Source organism: Durio zibethinus, chromosome 6 (assembly GCF_047325235.1).
Source record: "Durio zibethinus cultivar Kanyao isolate XHJ-2024 chromosome 6, ASM4732523v1, whole genome shotgun sequence".
NCBI lineage: Eukaryota > Viridiplantae > Streptophyta > Magnoliopsida > Malvales > Malvaceae > Durio > Durio zibethinus.
The window spans coordinates 20,384,219-20,410,166 of record NC_143167.1 but is presented as its reverse complement, the minus strand read 5'-3'; the positions used below and the strand labels follow the sequence as shown (position 1 = coordinate 20,410,166).

The window sequence follows — 25,948 nt, the reverse complement described above, 5'->3', positions numbered from 1 at the left end:
AGGCCTGTCAATTTGCCAATGTGTCTGTTGATCGGTGGGCAATCATTTTCTTGTCATGTTTTGTCCATTTGAGAAGTTAATTGATTATTGGTCCACCTTCTCTATCACATATCAACATTTGACACTATCGATTAGGCTTCAACACATTTGTTGTTGATGGTTTGCCTATTCCACCATAAATTTTCAAATCAACTCATATCTTGTACTAGGCAATTGACTCAAGTATATTCTTTAAATTAGACATTTAAGTTTCTCATTAAATTATGAGCATGTGCCACTATGTCCATAATCATGCATTAATAATCATGCATCATGTAGTCTTAAGAATGCATGATCATATGCATATAACTAAAATTACGATTTACTTTATTATTAAAGACTATGAATTTTTTTTATGTAAATCCGCGTTTAGCATGCCATGCATATTCATGTCATATGGATTAAATGTGTAAAAATAGGTTATATTAAACATGCCTTCAAGGCATCTTATATAAACGGTCATTATAATATATCATTTAGACTAGGTCACATTTCATGCTTATCTAGTTACACTTCCATACTTTATAATAATAGCATGAATTACTAAATTGTATAAATATATTTGATTGATAATACCGTAGTTGCATCATTTTAATCATTGATAAATCACCTAAAACTATCAGTCTATATGTTTTATTTAAGATACATGCATGACAATGCATGACATATAAATTGTTTGTATAAATTGCTTGTTATGATGATCAAATAGAGAGACATGTTTTTTAATTTGTAAACAAATCGAGATTTGATCTGAAGTGAAAAAGTAAAGGTTAGGTTTATGCCAAACAAAATTTAGAGATTTGATTCCTCAAATATCTTGTTTACTATCTTTGAATCAAGTTTTTTTATAAAGATGATGCTATGACCTTAAAAAACGAAATCAATTCTTATTATATAAATAAATTGATTAGTGACAATTAATCAAACATTGGATCTCAACATTACAATGACTGCTAGGGGAGAAACCTTACCAATAACATTATTCTTCCTTTAATAATAAGTCTAGTGATCATCAAGCTAGTGAACATAACTTTTCAAGGAAGACATTTAGTAGCTTCTGACAATTATTTGACTAGTTCTTCTTATTCGAAGAAGATTTGTAATGTACTTAAAAAGTGTTAACTTATGTTTCCATATATCTTAGTCTTAGCTACTTTTTCCATGTCTCATGTTAACAAGAAGTCAAGCATTACTGAGCTAATTGTTCCTTAAATGTCAAGCATTTGAATGCCTTTCTTGGAAATAGAAAATCCTTGATCCAAATGATCCAAAAATGACAACAGCAACATGTATAAATCATTCAAAATTTTCAAAACAACTTTCACAATAAAATCACATGTTGTAGTGCAATTCTCCATAAGCATCGAAACGTTTTCCAAAATAAATTTAAGAACTTTCAATTTTTTTCAATATTTCAAGATAAACATTGAAAACATAATAGAAATCAAGCCAAATGTTTTGATACCAATTTTAGAATAATGAGATAATTAAATTATCAAATGCAAAATTAAAGTTTATAGGATTTACGAAAGATTATCTAACTTGATTCGTTGTTCGAGAACAAAATCACAATGTGAAAGTTATTCATCTTTCATAGCATAAATCCTACCAGTGAAATGCTTATGATTTCTCTAATAAATCTCTTTTTTTCACTTTTTATACTCTTTTTTCCATTTTTTATGTTTTTGCATCATTTTTCATTATGGTCAATTGCCCTTATTTATAATAAATGAAATGGGCAAGTAGTTATGTGTTTGAATTTAAATTCAAACACTTAACTATCACTTTCAGTTTATGTCTTGGTTTAAACTAAGACAATCTTATCTATTTTATGGCATTTTGGTGTTCAAACAAACCATTATAGATGAACTCAAATGTTAAAAAATAATGTATGTTAGTGGACCTTATTTTATTGTTATATTATTTCAATAATCTTTCAAACTAAAAAGTCCTTAAGTGTTTGTAAACTAGTTTTTATAATTTTTTTCTTTACCATTGGATTTTGTTAGTTTGTTGAGTATTCGTAGAAGGTAGAGTCCTATTAAGAGTTAACTGGATAGTTTTATTTTGATCAATGTAGCTTTGTAACATTGGAATGTGAAGTCTATATATATCTATTCAAGCTGTAATCTACAGGTCACTTGATTCACGAAGAATAATAGCATTCTTTCTTAGCACTTTCTTATTGGTTTTGTAACTTTCTTCTCTGTTTTTTTATATGGTATCAAAGCTAGGAGATGAAAGCTACAAATGGAAATTCTTATACACAATATAGTATTGAGAGACATGTTGGCACAAACTACAAGTATTAGAGGATATGCATAGAGTTTTACCTACAAGTCAAGATTTGTGGGAAATTATAGCCAGTGCTGATAAAAAAATTTCAATAGATATTCCAAAGAATGCTAAACTTCAAAGAAAATATAGAATCATATGTGGAAAGGTATTCTTTGCACTAAGGTCTTCAATTAGCAAAGACTACATTAATCATGTTTGCGATATTAACTCTCCAAAGTAAGTATGGGAGATTCTTGAGAAAGTATTCACTAAGAAGAACATAGCAAGACTACAATTCTTGAAAAATGAGTTAGTAACCATAACCCAAGAAGGTATGTCAATTTCAGAATATTTCTTATGAATTAAGAATATTTATTCTAAAATTTAAAAATTAGATGAGAAAATCAGTGAAAGACGTATACAGTGATACCTTATTCAAGGCTTAAAGAAAGAATATATGCCATTTATTATCTCAATCCAAAGATGGGCACAAGAACCATTAATTGAAGAATTAGAAATCATGCTATCAAATTAAGTGGCATTAGTTAAGCAAATGGCAAGCAAAGGTGTTGAATCCAAAGTTGTCTTATTCTAAAAAAGCCAATTAAATGGGAAAAGCTATTGCAACTAGAAACAATAATTCTTTAAAGGGCTTAAATGCAAGGGAGGGAAATGGTAATAATCCTATCGAATGCTTCAAATGCAAAAAAATTGGGTACATTAAGAAGAATTGTCACGTTAAGCTTTCAAAGGTAAATGTTGCATATGAAGATGATAGAGATAATTAAATTAAACGAGAGCAATATTTTGCTATTGAAATGGTAAAAAATGGTGATGTCAGTACTGTTAAACCAAACTTAGTTAAAGTTTTTGTTAACTATATCAACTACAAAGATGACTGGATTATAGATATTGGTTGTTCGCATCATGTGACTAATAATGTTTTGCTACTATTAGAATTGTGAAAGCATGATAAGGAAAGGTAATCATCACAACTAATAACCAATTCATCTAGTAGAAAAAGAAGGTGTTCTAAAGCTCAATGATGAATCTAAGGCAAGGAATGTTTTTTTAAATGATGTTTACCATGTTCTAGATTTGAAGAAAAATCTAACTTGAGAAAGTATTTTTTGTTTGGACCAAACAATGTCAAAGTACTTGATAAAGTGAAAAATGTCGAAGCTAAGGTAATTCTGACTAGTGAGAAAAAAAAAGGTCCTTGTTCGTGATGACAGTAAGAGAAGCTTATGTAAAGAAAACAAGCTAAACTGACAATGCAACAATTTAGCATGTACGGTTAGGCCATTTAAGCTATCAAATGTTGAAGATAATCTCCTTAAAGAAGGTATTAGATAGAATTCTAGCCTTCAAACATGTACAAGAAAATGTGGTTTGTTAGGGACGTCAATATGGTAAATCACATCGTCTTTCTTTCAAAAGTTCATATAACCATAGGTCAAATTTTTTTGAACTAATTCTTATAAATTTGATGGACCCAACAAAAACACCAAGTTATAGTGGTTATCACTATACAATGGTATTTGCAGATGAATTTTTCAAATTCACTTGGGTGTATTTTTTAAAAGAAAATAGTGAAGCCTTATCAAGTTCATTAAGTTTAAGAACTCTATGAAGAAAGAATTTGGCTGAAAGATAAAATATTTGAGAAGTGATAATGGTGGTGAGTACATATCAGATGAATTTTTCCAATATTGCAATGACAATAACATTCAACTCCAAATGATGTGTCCAGGAACCCCTAATTGCTGAATGTAAATTGGCTCACCTTTGTGCAACCAGTTTGTCATGGCTACATGACAAGAAAACTTCTTTGAGAGCTATGGGTAGAAGCTATTCAATGTGCATGTTATGTGATAAATCGATTACCTCCATGGCCAGGTTGATAAAAGTCTTCTTTTGAGCAATTGTATGAGATAAAGCCACATGTAAATTATTTTCATGGATTTGGATCCATTTGTTATGTTTATGTTCCTAAACAAAATTAAACTAAACTTGATCCGAGACTAAAAATATGAGTATTTGTAGGCTATGAATTATGCAGGAAAAGGTAAAGGTGTGTGGATCCAGAGACAAAAAAATTCACCACTTCAAGGGATGTTGTGCTCAATGAGGAATCATGTTCTTGTTTCACCCTAAAACTCACTAACAAAGGTGTTATCCTTGATGATGATGATATAAAGAACTTGGAGCCATTCTCTAAGCCAAATGTGCAAGCTTCAAATGATAATGGTTTTGAACATGAAGGAAATAAAGCTCCTTTGCCATCTAGATTAGAAAACACAGATTCAGTAGGTGGTGAACAGGTTACAAAAATATCAACAAAGGAAAGAAGATAGCCAGATCATCTTAAAAATTATAAAGTATAACTAAACTATTGTTCAGTTACTTCATGTTTCTTTTCAGGAATGTTAGATAAATAACCAACATGTTATAATGAAGCTAAAGGATGTCTTGAATGGAAAAAAGCAATGCAAGAAAAAATTGAAGCCTTGGAAATAAATGAAACTTATGAGCATGTACCCAAACCAAAGAATCATGAACTAGTAACTTGCAAGTGGGTTTATCGATTGAAAAAGAAACCAAATGGAATGATTAAGAGACATAAGGCTCAACTTGTTACTCATGGATTTTTTCAAAGTTATGGGTTGGACTATGAAAAGAATTTTAGTCCAGTTACAAAGATGGTGACTATGAGATCAATTATTTCGCTTGCTACATTTAAAGGTTGGAAGTTGTGGCAACTTGATGTAAAAATTGCTTTTCTCTACAGAGAGCTAAACTGTGATGTTTTCATGAAACAACTTGAACGTTTCATTTCTAAGCACTTTCCTTATCATGTTTATTGGTTGAAAAAGGCATTGTGTGGCTTGAAACAAGTGCGACGACCTTGGTATGGTAAGATTGCTCAATATCTTACCTTTTATGGTTTTAAAGTTTCAAACTCAGATTTTAGTTTATTTGTTAAATTAGAATCGAATATGCATGTGCTGGTTTTGTTATATATGAATGACATGATAATTAGTAGGGACAATGAAGTTGAAATTTCTTATTGAAGATATGATCTTTCAACTCATTTTGAAATAAAAATTTTAGGTGATGTTGGATGCTTTTTTGGTCTTGAAGTTGAAAAATCAAACCTAAGATATTTTGTGGCTTAAAGAAGCTATGCTATGAGCATTTTAGAGCATTTTAGTATAGGGGAGTCAAAACCAATTACTACACCCATAGAGCCATATTTGAAGCTGATAAAAAAGAAATGAAAGCTATTAATATATTTAAGAAAATTATAACTTATTAGAAGCTTGATTTATTTAACCATTACAAGACCTGATATTACATATTTTGTTGGCATTATATCTCAGTTTATGCAAGATCCTAAAGTTCCTCATTTAGTTGTTGCTAAAAGAATCCTATGCTATGACAAAAGAACTTTTTATTACGGTCATATGTACAAGAAAATTGGAGAATTTCTCTTGAATGGCTATATTGATGCAGATTGGGCTGGGAATGTTAATGATTGTCGATCTACCTCTGGCTATTGCTTCAATGTTGGTTCAGCTACAATTTCCTAGTGTAGTAAAAAGCAATCAATAATTGCTTTATCAAGCATTGAAGTAGAATATATAGCAGCAACCATGGCTACACAAGAGTGTTTGGCTTAAAAGTCTAGTGGGAGATTTTTTTTTTAAGCTGACTACGCAGTGTAGATTTATTATGATAATGAAGGTGTTATCAAACTTGCTTCAAATCTTGTATTTCATGCAAGGATAAAGCATATTGAAGTTCATCATCACTTTGTTAGAGAAAAAGTGTTAAGCCAAGAGATTGAGTAGAAAGATGTTGGAACAAATGAGCAAGTTACAGATATTTTTACAAAAGCTCTAGCAAAGTCAAAGTTTGAAATCTTTAGAGCTGCACTTGGAGTTTTTGATAATAAACATGCACTAAGGGGGAGTGTTAAAAGTTAATGCATGTTACTAGACCTTATTTTATTGTTATATTATTTCAATAATCTTCCAAACTAAGTTAAGAGTCCTACAGTGTTCTTAGGCTAGTTTCTGCAATGTTTTTTACTTTACCATTAGATTTTGTTAGTTTGTTGAATACTCTTAGAAAGTAGAGTCTTATTAAGAGTTAATTGGTTAGTTTTATTCTGATCAATGCAACTTCATAATGTTGGAATGTGAAGTCCATATATATCCATTCCAAGGTATAATCTACAGGTCACTTGATTCATGAAAAATAATAACATTCCTTCTTAGCAGCTTCTTGTTGGATCTGTAACTTTCTTCTCTATTTTTTTTTTATATATATCAAATCCTTTGTTCTTATAATTTTATTTTTGAAATTGATATGATCAAATTCCATCATCTTTTGCCCTAGACATAACTCACAGTTAGCAAGAAAAAAGAAAAGACAAAACATAATAAAAAAATAAAATATTTTATAAAATATTCATTCATTTTCTTCTCTTAATATTTTTTACTTTTGATTTATATAATATATGTCCTCAAATAAAATCGAGCCAAGTCAAGCTAATTTTACATCTTTGAAACTCAAGTTTGGGCTTGACACATTGATTTTAGTTAGTTTTATTATTAAAATATCAAAAATATTTTTATATTTTAAAATTAAAATATATTATTTATTAATATAAAATGTTGAAGAATGATAGGGATAGTGATCTCATCAACTGCGTTCAAATACTCGAGATTTTAAAAAGCCAGGTCTTTTGATTTTTGCAACACAAAACCAGTAACTTAAGGATCGTTTGGTATTGTTACGTGTTTTACAATTTATGTTTTATTTTATTTTTGTTTTGTTTTTAGTTTATTGAATTTAAAAATATATTTGGCTACAATGCTTTTGTTGTAAAAATGTGAAAATAAAAACATGTAAAAGGAAACACTTAAAATTTTGACATCTTCAAGGGAAGAGGTTTGATTCTAGCCTAATGCAAAATTGCTAAACTGTAACAGGACTATAGTGGTATTAACTACAACAATACTATAGTGCTATTATAGCTGAATAGGTAAATAGTATCCGCGCGGTAATAGTATAAAATTATTTTCAAAATTTTGAAGATATCATTTTTCTATTTTTAATAATTTTTAATATTTTATTTTCAATTTTTAAAAATAAAAAATAAAATAACTTACTAAACATATTTTTATTTCTAATTTTTATAAAATCTAAAAACGAAAATGAAAAACAAAACAGAACGACCTCTGACTAATGCAAAATAATGGTTTCATGTGCATTCAGAATGGCTCAAAAGTCTGTGTCAGAAATAAAGGACAAAACATGCCCTTTTATTTTAATATTTTTTAATGTTAACTATTTTATCTTTCCAAATTCCTCTAATAAAAATTAATAATAAAAAACGATGAAACGACAGATTAGTGTAAGGATTTTATAACTTATAATTACTTTTTTTTTTCGCAGCTAAAAAACTTGTACAACAAGTTTGAAACATGAAAAGATTTTTAAGGTGTGGTTTTATGCTATGGTTTTTATTTATAACAATATAATTAGTTTTATCATTGGCAGATCTATTTTTAGATTTAGAGTATTTATTAAAAAATGAAATTTAAAAAAAAAATTAGCACTCTCAATTTTTGTTTTACAAATAATTCAAATATTTAAAAATAAAAAAAAATTGAAAAATGAATTTCTCTGATCACATCCAACATTCATCAACAGAACACTTTAGAATCCGTCACTAACTTTTATTAATTTAATAAATTTTATTTATAAAACAACTTCAAACAATTTTTCAATGAGTATTATTTTTGTAAAGTTAGCCTCTTCATTATAATGAGAACTTCCCTAAAGTTAATACACCTGATCATTGGAAATATTTTAAAATGAAGTGCTAGTAAAAGAATTTCAGGGATGCATCAATTAGAATTTTTTTTCATTTTTATGTTACTTATTTATTTCACTACAATTCAATATAATTTTTTATTATTAAAATTTTTGTATATATGTGGAAAATTTTTGTAATATAATAAGGGCATGTTTTTAATTTTTTGATGGCATGAAAAAATTTTATATATATTTCGATGATTGCTTTTTATATACAATTGATCGAAATAATTTTTTCTGAATTTTCAATTTTAATTTAATGAGTTTCTTTTTTTTTTAATTTTGGACTTTGGTTGAGTTTGCTTAATTTTTTTTAATTTATTTAATGGAATATGCTGGAAATTTGAATAGATAAAAAATGTTTTTCAACAATTAAAAAGAAAAGTGATAGCATTATATTCAATTTTCTATGTCATAAATTGTTTTTTTTTTTAATTGAGATCAAATTTCTTATAAAAATAAATTAAAATATTTTATAAAAAAAAGTAATGATTTTATATTTTTAAAAGATCTAATCCATATAGCATAAGGGTACTTTAGTCTTTATGAAAATACTTGAGATTCTATGGTACAATAAGAATTGACTACATAAAACTGATACTTCTGTAGCGGATAATAGATTTATAGTTTTTGACATTTTTGAGTGTTTTAAGACGGTTGTAGGATCGGATTTAGGCCTAAGAAATCATGTTTAGGGCTTGGATTGAATGAAGCTAGGCATATGGGCTTATCAAATAGCTCAGCCTGTGAACACCGATTAAACCAGAATCAGTCCGATCCGTTCTTTTATTTATTGCCTAAATTCTTCAAGCATAACCGTATTGAAACCTAAATTTATCAATTAATATTCTAATTTTCCATTTTCCCTTCTGTATTGTCTTATTATTATTTGTGCTTCCACCTCTCTCAGTTTCCGAGGAAAAAGAAATAAAGGTTCCTGTAAAATAGAAAAAAATAATAATAATAATAACAGAAACAGGGAGGAGAAGAGGAAAGCCTATTCTGGCCGTAGGATTACTCGTCGTCAACGGCTCTGATTTCCTTATTTTTTCTCAGATCCCTCCTCCCTTCATCTTTCTTCTCACCTCATCTGGTCGTAAGTTCTCGTCTGTGTCTCTTCCACAGCGCTTAATTTATCCTCAAGATTCGTCTTTAACTGTCTGCTTCTTTCTGGATAGATCCATATTTTCATTAATCGGATCGGATCGGTTCGGTCTATTTGTTTATGTTGATGCTTCAAGTAAAATATTCATTGTTCTTTTCATGAACACGAGAGAAATATGATGCATTTTTTCTTTATTTTTACTTTTATTCTTGGAGGAATGCTGTCGAATGACGTCTGAACTGAGCCCTTTTTTTAATTATTTGAAGGTTTGGTATTTGTATTTTGGATTTTGATTTGTGTTGTTCAATTTGTTATTTCACACGCTGTTCTGGATCTTGCATCCTTATACTAATAACAAAATATGTGCTAAAGTTTTCAATAACTGGCTCCTCACTAACCTTAGTAAAATTCTTTTTAAAAAAAAAAAAAAAAAAACCTAATAACTATTGAATAATTTTTTTATTTTTTCGATTTGTTTTATTATTGATTTGCTAGCTTGATTCGTTGCATAGAGCTTTGTTAATCTTTTTTTTTTAAATAACTCGTGTATAAATTTATCTTGGATTTTAAATTCTGATTGCTTTTGTCTTCTAATAATGTAGTTGGTCTCTTTCATTGAGCAATATTACAGTTGGAAAAACTACAGCGGACGGTAGAATAGCTCGGTTGCTTGTGCTTGGCTATCAAAAACCTCAAATAATTGGCATCAACTGACAAGATAATCTGCTTTTGCTTTTGTGAGGTCAGTCATTGTTTAAGATGTCAATAGACTGAAATGTGATAATTAAACCTATTTTCTTGCTAGACGTTATTATTCTTACGTGAAGGAGGTTTTTTAATTGCATGCTAGCATTGCTTCTCACCAGTAGTAGAGGAGTTTTTTTTTTTTTTTTTGGGAATTTAAAACAGGGATAATTATATTTGAAAAAATTTTCGTACCTTTCTGGCCAGGCATGACTTAATGGAGAACACCTTCTTTAAAAGGAGAAGAGAACGACCAAAGAGGACATGGTGGAAACTATAAAATAGAACCTTGCTGAGGATAGTCTTAAATAGAGCATGACAGTGCAATGTTATCCATTTAGTTCATATTTGGTGCATAGAATGATTGATAGGATAGGATGATAATCATCTTATACCATGTTTGGTTTTTATCTAAAGAAAGGGATAGGATTACAAGGAGCATTAATCATCCTCTTGGCATAGGATGATTCAATCCCCTCAAAGTAGAGAGGATTATTTTTAATCCATGGGATTGAACTTACATGTCCTATTTTACCCTTAAAAATTACATCGATAATTTAAATTGTATAAAGTTTGATGAAGGATAATTTTGACCAATAAATAAAACTATTTTATCTTAATTATTGCACACATCAAACACAAGATAAGGTGACATTATTTAATTTAATCATATTCATAATATCTTCTTATCCTATCCTATTATAATCTTGTGCATCAAACACACTCTTAGTAGATTGTATATGGTAGGAAAAAGCTTAGTTTCTTGTCACTGTTGTCATTTTTACTTATACTTTAGTTAAACATAGTTTAAGAAAAGGAAGGGGAAGGGGATTCAAAGTTTTAGATTTTTTTGTTTTTTTTATGTTCAAAATATGGGAAAGACAAGAGAAAATAAGAGAAGAAATGTAATTACTTTGCCTTCTTACTTGCTGTATTGAGGATTCATTTCCAAGCAAGAAAATGTGTTTGACATAGGATTGCTTGATATTCAAAATCTCCTTTATTGCTTTTGAAAAGATAATGAAATCCGTAATTTACCCTCTATAAAGCAGCAAATCTGAGGTATACTATCTCTTCAAAAGTTGAAACGAAGCAGAGTCAGACTTTTGTTAAGTGGAAAGTCATTGCTTGCTGCTATTGTGGTCAGTATCGGCATTAAGCTAAATATTTTTGACCTATACAATTTAATATACACAGCTTTCAAGTTTTTGGTTTAAGCATAAGCTAGAAGCAGCAATGATATTTTTGACATTTGATTAGTTCAGTTATGTATTCCGCTCCTATGACAGTCTGTTAAGATGTTTAAATGCACTCATGTCCAGAAAAAGCTTTTGTTATGCTGAAAAGGGAAGCAACCGACTTTACTGGATCAAGTTTTGCAAGTCACCTGGATACTGCTTTCCAGGAAGCTGTAGATGCTGCTTCTTCTGCTTCATCATCATCATCTTCTTCGGGTGATGACTCTCAGGTGACACAAAATGAAGATGACCTAAATAATGGGAATGCTTCTAAACAATTGGTGCTTTATGATCCCACTGCTAATGGTACTGTTGATTCCACCCCTCCTGGACCTATTCAATGCCAACCTGCTGCAGGTCCAAGATTTTCATCATCAAGAGTATTGCCATCTGTTGGGGCTTTCACTGTCCAGTGTGCCAATTGTTTTAAATGGAGGCTCATACCAACAAAGGAAAAGTATGAAGAAATACGTGAACACATTTTAGAAAATCCCTTTGTTTGTGAAACAGCTCATGAATGGCGGCCTGATATCTCATGTGATGATCCAACGGATATCTCTCAAGATGGCAGCCGGCTTTGGGCAATTGATAAACCCAACATTGCTCAGCCTCCTCCAGGCTGGCAAAGGCTACTACGGATAAGAGGTGAAGGAAGTACCAAATTTGCAGACATGTATGTGTACCTTTATATTGAGGCAATTTTTAACCATTTTTCTTTGATTTTATTTTTTTTAATTCTCTTCTTTTTCTCCTTTCGTATTATTCTATTTTCTGATATCTGAATATCTTTGCTATCTTTTTGTGTATGTATGGAATATTCCCCTTGCATTGTTGAACTTTTTATCCCACTTCATTTCTAATCATACATTCACAAATATCTTGTACTTAGCCTCCTGGGAGCATACCCAGACCATTGTGGGTTTTCTTTCAATAGATGAATATTGTTTCCTGAGATTTCTCACATTATTGTAAATAGCCTTAAATCAGTTCCATCACTTGTATGCTCTTTTTTTTTTTTTGTTGAGAAACTCTTGCATGCTTTTAAACTATCTAAATTCTCCTATTTTCTTTTTTTTTTTTTTTTTGGGGGGGGGGGGGGTCATTGATTCACTAGAAAATTTTCCTTATAGAACTGATTTTTTTTAAATATATTATTTCTTTACTGTTATTCTTGTGATCATGATTTACTGTGGTTTTCATTCTTTACATATTTGATACCTGATATTTCTCTTTCTTTTCTTGGTGAGATCTCCTTTATTGGCATGCATTTCTTCTTTTAATTGTAGTAGAACAAGGGAGAAGATGAGGATTGCTTCTTCTTTCATTCTTTCAAACATTTTTGTTTGTTTCTTCAATCAGGAGCTAAGAGTTATGGTGATGTGTAGGACTCAGTATCTGTGACCGTAATTGTTAACCTGGTCGTGAGATGATCAATACACACTTTTTTTTTTTAAATAGTAAGCAGTGAAGAAAAAGTTGGTGTTAGAATGGTGCAATTCATTGCTAGCTGATTGATCAGCTGCTAGCTTAATTAGGAATTCATTCTAAGGTGACCACAGTCATTAGTTGCACAATGAACTATTGCTCTTTGATGATCCCCCCACCCAAGAATGGTAACTTAAAAAAAACTGGCTAATGGCTTTCAACTGAAAAATGAAAATGCATGTCTTTGTCCTTTTTTATAATTTTTTTCCTTTTCCATATTATGTATATCTAGGTTGAAATTGCATTCTGTAATGCAGATTTTTGTTAGATTTGAGGTCTAATTAAGGGTATATAATTCCAACAGCCATCAACTATTTTATAATTTGCTTTTTCTGTATATTTCAGCTACTATCAAGCACCATCAGGAAAGAGACTGCGCTCAATGGTGGAGGTGCAAAAGTACATAATGATGACTTAAGCTTTTGAATTTTTATTTCCTTTTTTTCTTGGGTACAATTGTATTACTGGATAAGTAGTTGACTGTCACCATTCTACCTCTCACACCTCTCCCAGTCCCAAGTACCTGAATCTCCTTTTTTCTTTTTTTTTTTGTTCAAGGTGTTTCTTTTTTTGCAGGTATTTGATTGAACATCCCGAGTATGCAACAGAAGGGGTGACTTTGTCTCGGTTTTCATTTCAGATTCCTAAGCCTTTACAGGAAGACTATGTGAGAAAGCGCCCTGCCCGCCAGACAGCCTCACATGATAATGCTAGTCCTCTTGAACCAGGTCAAGGTATGATGAAGACACTAATATGCTTTCTTTACAGACTAAAAGGGATTATTGCCCAAAATGAGTGTTTTAGCTTTGTAATTGATGGAGGATGTGGAAATATGCTAGTTGAGAGATTGAGTTATCTAGGATTTTGTTTTATATTTTATGAGTTTGATTGTAATCTAGTAATTTACATATATATTTTTTTTTATGTTATTTTATATTAATTAGAATTTTATTTAATCCCATAGGATAAAGTGTTAGGGTTACATTTGGTATTTTGCAGGTTTAGGGTTTAGCTTATTATCTATGTTATTTTAGGTTTTGATCAGGTTATGGATGATTGAATATTTGAGACATTTAAGTATTGAGATTTTATCCCACTTTTCTGGTTTTCTCCATAGATTGCCTATGCTTCTCCTTAATTGCTTCTATCTCTAATTTTACTTTAAATTTCTTGTATCTATCCCTTTTCCCTTGCTTGTTCAATATCAGTAACTGAAAACAAAATTCTGTCAATCTTAAGATGTAGCTTATTGCAACCCATTTAAAGGAAACACAGCCTGGAAACTTCAGTTATTTGCGCGTCTGCTTCTGTGGACTGGATCATCACTTTTGTTTTGGGAAGTATTTCCTGGTGGGACTTTTTCATAAAATCATAATACCATCTTATGTCATTCTGTGTAACAGGATGTGGAATGGTTTTAGTTGCTTCAGTCCCCCCATCCTCCCTAAATTTAAAAATAAAAAACTCTTCTACAGAAGAGAAATCATACTCTGCTTTTTTTTTTCTTTTGTTCGGATAATTGTACCATGCCTCATGCTTTGTATTTGATGCTTTCTTTTCTGGGTTTTGAGTCTTGATTGCATGCCTTAGTTTCCTTATCTATTATTGGTTTGACCCTGTTTCTATCCAAATTAATACCATCGTGGTAACTTTGAAATGGAAATATTGACAAGGAGATGAAAAATGAGATTATGGTCATTCCTTTTATTTCTTTGTAAGACATTGATCAATTTAAATAATTGATATTGTACCACTTATTATGATTTTGGGACGTACATTGGCAAATGGAATCTTTTTCTGCATGCTGGAGCAAATAATGCTGGCTAATAGAAGCCTTTTTTTTTTTTTTAATACAGTGAATCCACTAGCTTGGGCTGGTCCCGATGACAGAGAGTTGCAGCATGGCCGCCTAGCGCTTCCACCTCCTACCGTTGAGGCCTCTGTTTCTGATTCATCTAATCGGCCAGTGAAGAAGGCTAAGAGAACACCATCAGAACAGATGTACAGAAGTAATCCAGCGTCTAATCAGCGTGGTTGCAAGGTAGAAAAGGCTGATCGGTCGAGAAATACCAATTATGGTCAGTGAGACTTGGGACCAGATCATTTTTTTTCACCTTGTAACCATTTTTTGTTTGGTTTTGTTTTGGCTTTAGAATACTAGCTTATGTTTTCCATAGCAGGGTAGTTAAAAGTCTGGTAGTAGCCTTTTTTGTAAGGAGTGAATGGAGATGGGGTGTTATGGAGTTGCAGAGCTTGTTTGTCAGGAATATGTTAGAAAACTATATTTAAAAATATATGACATCATGTATTTGTTTATGACATTGGGCTATACCTAATGTTTTCTTTCAGTGTAATGCAAAGGTACTGATTTTGGCATCTTAAGACCAAATAGGCAAAGTGATGTGGAACTTAAAATAAGATTGGATGAATAAAAGCAGGTTTGATGAAGAAATCCAAGTTTGAAGATCATTATTCGGGTATCTCCCAGGTATGTATGTAGTAGATATTATTCAAGAATAATATCCTCATTACTATTTCATTATTTCTAAGTTTGAAGATGATATGAGTGGCCGGATGGGTTCTTATTCTTTTCTCTTTTCTAAAGGTGGAGCTCAGGTCTAGCGCTCAACTCTGTGTTTTTTTTTCTTAAACCTTTTCATCGCGTATAAATAATAATAATAATTATTATTATTATTATTATTTCATCAGTCCTATGATTCCATTCATCAATTAGCATTGCAATGGTTAAAACTTAGAATAAAGGCACCCTAAACTGTTGGCTAACCAACATCAGCCTGCAACTATATCCATGGTTTGAAATCAAAATTTGACTCATCCAAGTTGTAGAATGCCCAAGGAAAGAAGATTCTCCCTCATTGTATAATTCAACATTAATAAAAGATAAAGAAAGTAGACAAATTGTTACGGTATCAAAAACCTTCTCCTGTGAGACTTGCGTACAAAGGCTTTATACATATCTGATTCTTATACAATAAGGCTTTTGGTTCCACCCATAACTCAAACTTGTACATTTACATTTGCATTTCTTTTTAAAAGGAGAAAGCTTCATTTAAATATTAAGCAAGAACATCAAAAGGAACATGAGCTAGAACTATAGGACCTCCAGGTTCTGGTTAAAATATTACATTCCGTTTGAGCTACCGCCTGCCTGCTCGAAATGGTTTGCTTCACGCCTAATGTGCAATAAGCCACAACTAGAGAAATGGGAAAGCCAAAATCCTATATATCTTCAACAACAAGCAAGCCACCTCTCCTAAAACATATTCCATCATTCTTAATCTATGGAATCACTTCCAAACAATTTTGCCCACCACTCTTCTTTCATTCTTAATCGAGTCCAAAAAGAAATTCATAGGCATCCCTCAACGCCGGATTTGATATAGCTGCCTTTCTTGTTATCACACCAACTAAAATGGCCGACTACGGTCTCAGACAACAACATCCAAACCAATTTCGATGACAGCCGTGATCACTGCAGCATGTATATTTATTTTTAACCACATTTTCTGCTGGTCCAACCTATCTCCTATTCACAGAATGTGAACTTTTTAAAGTAGCTTAAAACTTCTGGATAGCTCTCCTACACATTCGGTGCAACGGTCAACAAACAAGTCACTAACAAACAGGATCATGCAGACATTTGTTCCTATTATTCCTGACAGTTCAATCTACAACCCAAAATTTTGCTGAATTATTCCCATTCTGTTGGTCAAGATACTGCTTGCGTAGCTCCATAACTTTGCTAGTCACTTGGAAATCAAAATTAATGGACAGAAAAGTAGTCCTCCAAACCTGCCAACTCCAGCTACTCCAATGAATACCTAATCCGGTTGAAGCTTACTAATCGTACGCCTGTAATGCATTGTATGTCCCCATATAGGTCCCATTCTTCTACACTTTTTGGGGAGTGATGACTATTCATAGCTATTATCTTGACATCAAAGAAAAGTTCGACCCAATGCTTTATTTTTATCCTAGTTGATCCTAATTCAACATTAAAATTATATTAATTTTTTAACAATAACCGAATATTTTTGTTTGTATCTATGCATATTTGATTCTATCTATAAATCTATTTTCTTCCCTATAAGTTCGAGTCTCAATAAAAATGCTAGTTTTTACTGTTCATATATTATGATATGAATATTTCATACCATTTGTTATGTATAGATGATGAGATTCCATTGATATAGAGCTAATTCCAATAGACTTATTGGAGGGTCTCATTGGCGTGCATCCGGTAAGAATTGAACTTACAAATTCACCAATTATGAGTTGGGCGCTTTAACCATTTAGCTAGGGATGCCTAGTGAGGATCCTCGTATATGGTGAATAATCAAATTCCAATTGAAATACAATCTTTAGGATAAATCAATGAATTTAGGAGGAATGAAAACCATATGAATAGGGGAGAAACCTCATGAAAGAAAATTAATGATTCGTATAAATCACTTAATAGCAAATGTCCTGAATAAATCCAATGAGTGACTAATAATCCTATCATACAAAAAAAAAAAAAAAAAAATAACTATCATGCCCTCTTCCGATGAATCATGTAGTCCTAAGACTACATCGACTAATAAGAATAAGGTTAAAAAATGAGTTGTAATTATGATTGAAATAACAGAAAAGGATATATGAGTTAAGATATGTTCTAAAGTTCAAAAAAATCATAAAAATTCTGAAAAAAAAAAGGCGAGGGTTTCTAGATTTTATGGAATGAAAATTAGGAATTAATTCATTATAAGACTTATTCTACCTTATTTAGAAGATACTATGCAGCCACTCAGACTCAAACTGAGATGCTCTAGCACTACTTCTTAAGAGCAGCATGTCTACCGATTGCACCATAGCGGCCAGCTTGAATGATCATAAGCCATATTTTATTCAATTGTTGAGATTGAAGGTGAAGAGGTTAATTCAATATAAAATGTAAAAGAAGCTTTTAATTTAAATTGATGAATAAAAATTTGTTTAAATAATAATTTAAAGGTTCAAAAATAGTCTTTATTATTTATCGTTTTATTTAATTATTTCGTCAACACAAATTTTATAGTTTGTATTTTCCTAAAAGAGTACATCTCTATTGTAACTAAACTAACTAGTTGTAACTTCAAGTTATAGATAGAATTCAACAAAAAAATGTTGTTTATCATTTTAATTTTTTAATGATTCATCTCTCATTCTTTTATGATGATTTTTATGAATCAATCAAAAAGTGCTTATCAATTAAATGAATAAATAAATGAAAAAACTTATATTTAAAGATCACAATTTCAGCACATTCAATGATTTCAAAAGATTTATGTAATTTGCATAGTTTTGTATTAATCATTAGGATTTTGTGCTTTAAGGATTTATCAAACCAATAAGTTATTGGATTGTACATGTAACATTATATAAAAAGCACTACAATTCCTATCATAATTATACTATACTTCAACAAAGTATTTCAAATTTTGAATTCTAAAAATATGTCTTGATTCATCTTCTTATACAAACATTAGATTTTTTTTAGATCATTTAAAATTGATATATTATTTGTATGCCCACTAAATTAAAAGGGGGAGTTTTCTCAATTGAATTGAAAATAAGGGAAAGATATACAGTAATTTAGAGAAATAATGATTTATAGAGTTACAAATTTTAAACTTCATTAATTAATTTCAATAACTCAGTTAAAACTCTTATATATATGTCCTCCTATAGCTGTAGCATATATATATAACTATTATTTAATTATTTAATGTTATAAATTGAATATTATAAAAATAATAAATTATTATAACACTAAGATACCAAATGGGACGATAAGAAAAATAAGAATTCCCACCCTGAAAATGAAAAAAAAAAAAAAAAAGATAATAAAAAATGAAAACCTTTGTATTTGAGTTAAACTAATTCAGATTACTCCAAATTTATTTGTCGTACAACAAAACTTTTTGAATTACCCGTAAAAATTGATTTCACTAATGAAAATGCTTTCAACACCGCCCAATATCCTTTCTTTACCCAAACATTTTTTCGAATTCGTTTTTTTTGACGTAGAAGTATTTTTTCTTAACTACCACTTAAAAAAATAGTTATTCATTGCTACATCTATTTTTAAAATAAAATGATCAGTGTCTTTATGTCATTATTTATTTATTTTTATAAATTTTCTAGATTATAATTACCTATATACTACTATACAAAGTTCATAAAAAATAAATAGATAGGGAAAAATAACATAAAATGCTTCTACTATAAAACAAAAAAAATTGGTATAACCTTATTTTTATTTATATTCCATATGCTATCAAAAAAAAAAAAAAAAGGAAGAATTTGGGGACTTCTATAGTAAGTTTACGTTTGTTAGCCTTATAATAAAGTCAACAAGTAGTAACCATTAGATTTATATAATTTTATATCAACCATTGATTAAATTTTAAAATAGAGGGGAAAAATGTACTTATCAAGTAATGAGATTGCAAAACAAAATGTATAAATCTTATATATAATTTAAATAATTTTCACTTTATGTAATAGTTTTTTATTTTCCACTTTATTACATGTTTATAAAATTATTTAAAAATAAAAACATAATAATTAAAAATATTCCTTTTTAAAAAATTTTAATATAATTGGCATCTTCGAACATAGCTAAAAAATATTATAAAAATCATTCTAAAGAAATTAAAAAAAAATATTAACATAAAAATTCTTTCAAAGAAAAATTAACTTAAAAGAATTTATATTTTAAAATAAAAATAAAAAATTATTAACATAACGAAATGAGAGAAATAATAAAATTTATATAAATTTATGTTAAAATGGGATAGAAGTGTCTTAACACACTAAAAAACAAATTATAAAAATTTTAAACATAATTGTATGTAAGAAAAAACATCAGAAGAATTACTTTAACGTAAATAATTAAATTAATAATATAAAATTTAAATTAATCATTTTCTTATAAATATATAACAAAATAGTTAAAAATACATTCAAGGATAAAAATTAATGTAAAAGAAATGATATTTAAAAAAAAAATCAAAACCTTATTAACATAAGCATGTGAGAGAAATTGTAAAATTTATGTTATTTAGCATAAAATATATTAAAAGTGTTTTAATACCTAAAAAAGAATTATAATATTTCTAATTTTAATAAAATATAAGAACAACCGTAAAAAAAAATTATTGCAATGTAAATAACAAAGACAACAACATAAAATTTTAGTTAATTATTATTTATATAAATATATAAGGGGAATATTAAATAAATAAAAAAATATAGATAACACGAATATATGAGAGAAAATGTACCATTCATATCATATGATGTAAAATGAATAAGAAGTATCATAATACAAGAAGAAAGAATTATGATAATTCTGAATATATCAAAAAGTAAGAAAAAAACATAAAAATATATTATTGTAATATAAATAATTATGATGGTAATATAAAATTTTAATTAATTATTATTTTTGTTTATATATAAAGAAAACAACTATAAATTAAAATATAAATTGATAATATAAACAAGTGTGAAAAAACGTAAAATTAGTGTCATTTAGTGTAAAATTAGTAAAAAATGTCATAACACACTAAGAAAGAGTTATAATAATTTTAAATATAATAGAATGTAAGAACAACCGTAAAAAGATATTATTGTAATATAAGTAATTATATTGACAACGTAAAATTTTAACTAATTATTATTTTTTAAATATATAAATAAAATAGTAAAAAATTGAAAAACAAATAGGTAACATAAAATGAGTATCATTTGGTGTAAAATCGAAAAAAAGTGTCATAACATACTAAGAGTTCTAACAACTCTAAACGTAATTGTCATAACATATAGATCTAAAAATCTATAGCTAGGCTTAACAAATTAAGGAGTCACCATCAATCTTTTTTAGCTAGGTGTGATTGGCCACTTAATGAATCTATTCCCTTAAGGAGCTCCTAAGCTTGACTAAGGGTCCCTAAAAGAATATGTTTAAGTCTACTAACCAGAATAGGGTTCGAGATTTCGGTTACATGTGAAGAAAGTTATAGCACCCCCACATACCCATCCAAAAGATGGTACCATTTTATTTTAAATTTATCCTAAGGTTTTGATTCTAATGGTTTCAAATTTTTATGTTGAAATATTGAAAATAATTCTTAAGATTCTTTCACCAATTTAGTAGAATTCTTAAAAATATTTTCTCATCTCAAGAGTATTCAACGATCCCATTTGTTTCCTTGAAAATGCTCCATCATCGAAAATCATTTTTATTGTTTTTTATTTATTTTTATTTATTTTTTTGTGAAAATATATCTAATTATTCCACCATTTGGGCCTATTTAGAAATTCTTTTATTTTTTTGAAAGAAAATAATATAATAATTATTTTTTTATTAAAATTTTATTTAAATTCTTTCACCATTTATGACAAATTTAAAGAAATTTCTCACCTAGAGATTTTTTAGGAATTTACCATTTGAAATTTTTAAGATTCTCATCCTTGAATAATTATCACATATTTTCAACTAAAATTTTATTTGGAAAAGAATATAATTATTTTTATTGAAATTTTATCTAAATTATTCCACAATTTAGGACAAATTTAGAGAAAATTTCTCACCTAGAGATTTCTTAGAAATTTACCATTTGAAATTTCTAAGAATCTCATCCTTGGGTAATTTGTATTTTTCTAAAATTTTATTAAAGTTTTTATTTTTTTGTTTTGAAAATAAATATTAATTATTGTTATTAAAACTTTATCTAAATTATTCTACCTTTTGGGATAAATTTAAACAAAATTTCTCGCCTAAAAATTTTATAGAAATTTATCATTTGAAATTTCTATAAATTCTATCATTGGATAACTAATATTTATTCCTAAAAATATTTTTATTTTTTAATTTTTTTAAATTTAATCATGCAAATATACTCATAAAAATAAATAAACACATAATAAAAAACAAATAAATAAATAAAATACCAAAAAAAATGAAATGGCTCAGCTCAAGGGATTTGGCGTGGCTCGGCTTCAAGCATAAAAAATGGCTCAAGGGACGCAACTTAGCGGCTCGGCTCAGCTTCAAGGATTGGCTGGTACACAGGTCAAATGCAAGTTACACTAAGAATCAGGTTGCTCGAATGAAAAACGCATGGATCTTGGGTCCTCTTAAACTTCAAAACGATGTCATTTTAGCATGGTATATAAGGCTAAATTTCAGGTTTTTTCACCAGATCCCTTTTTTTCCTCTCTCTCTCTTATTCTCTTATTCTCTTCCTCTCTCTAACAACCCAGAATCCGATTGAATATTCCATCGAAAACTAGGAAAAGCTATCGAAAACTGGAAAATTACACTGAAAAAGATGAATTTTGCCAAAAAAATTGATCAAAATCTGAAAGTTTTTCAAAAAATTCCCACAAAAAAATTGCCAAAAATTTTGAAAAATTCCTAAAAATTTTAAAATTGCTCTACTATTCTAAACACCCTTTTTTTGCTTTTGTTTTCTCCTAAGTTGCTTCTGTGTGTTCAAGGCTATATTTATAGGATTTCAAATCCGAGAACCCTAAACCAAATAAGATTTCAATCCCTTCTGAGTTTTAACTTCTAAGTTTTAATCCAACTTAAATTTCTTATACCCTTTCACACAAATTCAACACCTATTTTTTTAGTTTTTCTCATTTTTTTCCTTTTTATTATTTTTTCATTTTTTAATTAATAGAATCTTAATCTAGTAGACCCTCAAACAAATTGGGGTGCCTACAACTGCCTCTCTTTACACATTTTTTATTAAACAGGAATTGTGCAAAGATGTAGATAACCCAATCAACTCGACACATTTTTTTTTTGTTTTTGTTTATGTTTTTTTTTCTTTTACTCAGACTCCTTGAATAACATAAAAACTCCTCAAAAATAAATCAAGCTCATTTGAATAGAGGCTCAACAACTTTGAAAAATAAAAAACTCCTCTAAACAGAGGCACAATAACTTTTAAAAAATAAATGCTCCTCTAAACAGAGGCACCATAACTTTTGAAAAAATAAATGCTCTTTTAAATAGAGACACCACACTTTGAAAAATAAAATGCTCTTCTAAATAGAGGCACCACAACTTTAAAAAGAAAAATACTCATCTAAACAGTGACACCACAACTTTTGAAAAATAAAATGCTCTTCTAAATAGAGGCATCACAACTTTGAAATATAAAATGCTCTTCTAAACAAAGGCACCACAACTTTGAAAAATAAAAGGCTCTTTGACAATCATGTCCAAAGGAGTCATAGATCAGGTTTGATAAAATTTGTAATGAAAACTCAAAGATTCACAATTTGAGTTCAAAAATCCAAAGGTTCAGATTCACAAGAACCTTTCAGCTTTGTAAAAATTCATTGAAATTTGATTCTCAAATTTCAGTTTCACAAGAATTCAAATTTGCAAGATCTCAAGATTCATATTTGCAAATTGCAAAATTCGCATATAACATTTAAAGATTCTCATTTGAATTTTGGAGATTCACATCTAAAAATTCGAAGCTTTTCATTCAAGTTCAAATGTTCACATTTGACAAATTTAAGATTCACATCCAAAAAGTTTAAGCTTTTTCATTTGAATTTTGGAGATTCACATCCAAAAATTCAAAACTTCTCGAGTTTAAAGACTCACATGCAATAAATTTTAGGGTTTCACATTTCAAAAATCTTCATTTGAAACTAAAAAATTCTTATTTGAGGATTTCTCAATTTTATCTTAAAAAACCTCATCCAAAGATTCAAAATTTTTTTCCAGATGACTTTAAAACTTTTATCAAAATCAAAATTTTGTATGTAATGAATGTCATGATCAATGATGCAAATGCAACAGTCTAGATTCTCACAATGCCATATTCTCAACCATGATTCAAATGTTTACTACATAATACAAATGCATAGCCAAACCAAAGTTTCAAATATTCTCCAAACAACAATGTAAATGTAATGCATGTAATGCAGATGTCCATGTCATGAAATTCTAATTAATTATGGTAATATGGTTTTCAAGACTCCACCATCTCATATTTTTTTTTTTTTTAGCTTTTTCGCACTAGCCATCTCATCAACTGATCCATATTCTTTTTCATCACTTGATCACAACTCATAGGCTCATTAATATTTAGTAGAACAAATTTCTTCTTCCATCATTTGGTTACCATTCATAGGCTTATCAACACTAACAATTTTAGAACAAATTTTGTCTATTACCCCATATCATTTAATCACAACTCATAGGTTTCTCGACACTAACAATTTTAGAATAATTTTCATCCATTACCCCATATCATTTAATCACAACTCATAGGTTTCTCAACACTAGCAATTTCAAAATAAATTCTCTCAATTGATCCATATTATGTTCATCACTTGATCACCATTCATAGGCTTTTCAACACTAGCCATTCCAGAATGAATTTCATCTACTGATCTATATTATTTTCATCATTTGATCACATCTCACAAATTATGGCAACCAATCCATCACCATATATGTGTCATCTTTCAGGTTTCAGACATTTTTTTATTTTTTGCCCCCTATCATCCTGGATTTTTTTTTAAATGAATGCAAGAATCTTTTATGCACATTATCATTCATTTATTATCATTTCAATTCATGACAAACATAATGTAATCACACATTTTTTGTATTCATTTTAGAGATGTAAGAATAAAAGAGTATAAGGTGAAACGGGAAAAAGGTAATCAATGAAAAGTAAGTCTGGTATAAAAACAAATAGATAAAAGAACAAATTCAAAGTATATCAATAGGGATGGTATAGAACAAATGGAGTAACAACATCCAAATAATGAATACTCAGACAATTCTTAATATTAATCAAGAATTCTTTCTCAAAAACTCATTCCATTGACTTTCAAAATCATTTTGAGCTCGGTGAACTTTGCTTCAACTTTAAGACATCTTCAGCTGTTTTTAACCTTTCATCCATATGAACTGTTTATCTAACTCTCGACTTAAAGACTTTTCTACCCAAATCGTCATTTCAGGTTTTCAATTTGAGTTTTTCTTTTCTCTCATTTCCATTCTTTCTCTTTTTTTTTTCACCTTTTCATTTTTTCTCATTTTTTTTTCTTCTCATTTTTCATTCATTAGTGATATATCCCACTCATCAATCTCTAAAATAACGTAACATGATTTCGTTGTTCCATCATAAACATGTCTTAGTTCAACATATGATCATTCAATTCGAGCATTTACACCTGATCCAAATGAACTTTTAAAGGTTATAATGTAGGCCATGGTGAGGGGTCATGAAAGAAATTGATAAAATAGGCTCAAAACATGTATTTAAAGGGTTCAAAACTAAAGGATCATTTTTCATCATTTGATACAACTTGGCATTTTACCCTATTCCACTTCATTTCACTATTTTTTCTTTTTTATCTCATTCCTCACAAAAAGACTCTCATTACTTTGTCCCAAATCATGTGTGGCATTTATTTCTCTTTTCTTTCTTTTTTTTTTGTTTTTTTTCTTTTTATTTGAGACCTTTTACGATTTTTTGCCTTTTTTTTTTTCAAAAATTACCCCCCAATGTGAGGTTGATCCTTGGTCAGGGTTCTTTAGAAAAAGAAATCATAATAGGCTCAAAGGGATAACAATGAATGATTTTTCAAATGGTAAAAGAAATATGGCCATTTTTCATCTCAAATGTGAATGTTTTCTTTGAAAAGCATCTATTGAACCAAAATAAACTCATGAATCTTTATAAAGAACTGCATATCTTCAAGATATATTTATTCTACATCTACTAGTAGCTGGCTTATTTTGCTCAAAGAGTCTCCTCAAATCAATGTGAATGATTTCTCAAAATTAAATCTTAGAATTATTGTTATCATTATCAAATATTCACCATCTGAAATTTAAAAATGAGAATGAAAAGTTATAAAAGGTAACAAAGCATGGAACAATGGTTAAATGAAGGCGAAAATGTAATGAAATGCATTATCCTTGCCTTTTATTAAAATGATAACAAATGAAATCCTATTGCATAAAAGAAATCCTAACATTACTCTAAAAAAAAACCTAGAATGACAAACAACTTCCAATTAGCCTTAACATCCTTCTTTAAAATTATGCCCATATGCAATCAAGTGAAGAATTTTT

At 29.1% G+C, this 25,948-nt stretch overlaps 1 protein-coding gene across 11 annotated transcripts; it reads left to right on the top strand.

The window, feature by feature from the left end:
- Window positions 1-8,810: 8,810 nt before the first annotated feature.
- On the top strand, window positions 8,811-15,153 carry LOC111285343 (methyl-CpG-binding domain-containing protein 2-like). Of its 11 annotated transcripts, none has more exons than XM_022874738.2 (7): window positions 9,023-9,301; window positions 9,913-10,052; window positions 11,107-11,196; window positions 11,377-11,965; window positions 13,123-13,176; window positions 13,336-13,511; window positions 14,634-15,153. In XM_022874738.2, the coding sequence occupies exons 4-7, from the start codon at window positions 11,391-11,393 to the stop codon at window positions 14,861-14,863; spliced, it is 1,035 nt and encodes a 344-aa protein (XP_022730473.1). In that variant the 5' UTR covers window positions 9,023-9,301; window positions 9,913-10,052; window positions 11,107-11,196; window positions 11,377-11,390; the 3' UTR covers window positions 14,864-15,153. The 11 variants fall into 11 exon arrangements, with proteins under 11 accessions (XP_022730475.1, XP_089618375.1, XP_022730473.1 ...); XM_089762253.1 differs by having other exon boundaries at window positions 9,026-9,301; window positions 9,942-10,052; window positions 13,354-13,511; XM_089762250.1 differs by having other exon boundaries at window positions 9,026-9,301; window positions 13,354-13,511.
- Window positions 15,154-25,948: the final 10,795 nt, after the last annotated feature.

Coding starts and splice junctions, on each gene's coding strand:
- LOC111285343 (XM_089762247.1), top strand. CDS start 11,361: ATGCACTCATGTCCAGAAAAAGCTTTTGTTATGCTGAAAAGGGAAGCA. Junction 11,966..13,122: donor AGTACCAAATTTGCAGACAT/GTATGTGTACCT, acceptor TGTATATTTCAG/CTACTATCAAGCACCATCAG. Junction 13,512..14,633: donor TCCTCTTGAACCAGGTCAAG/GTATGATGAAGA, acceptor TTTTTAATACAG/TGAATCCACTAGCTTGGGCT.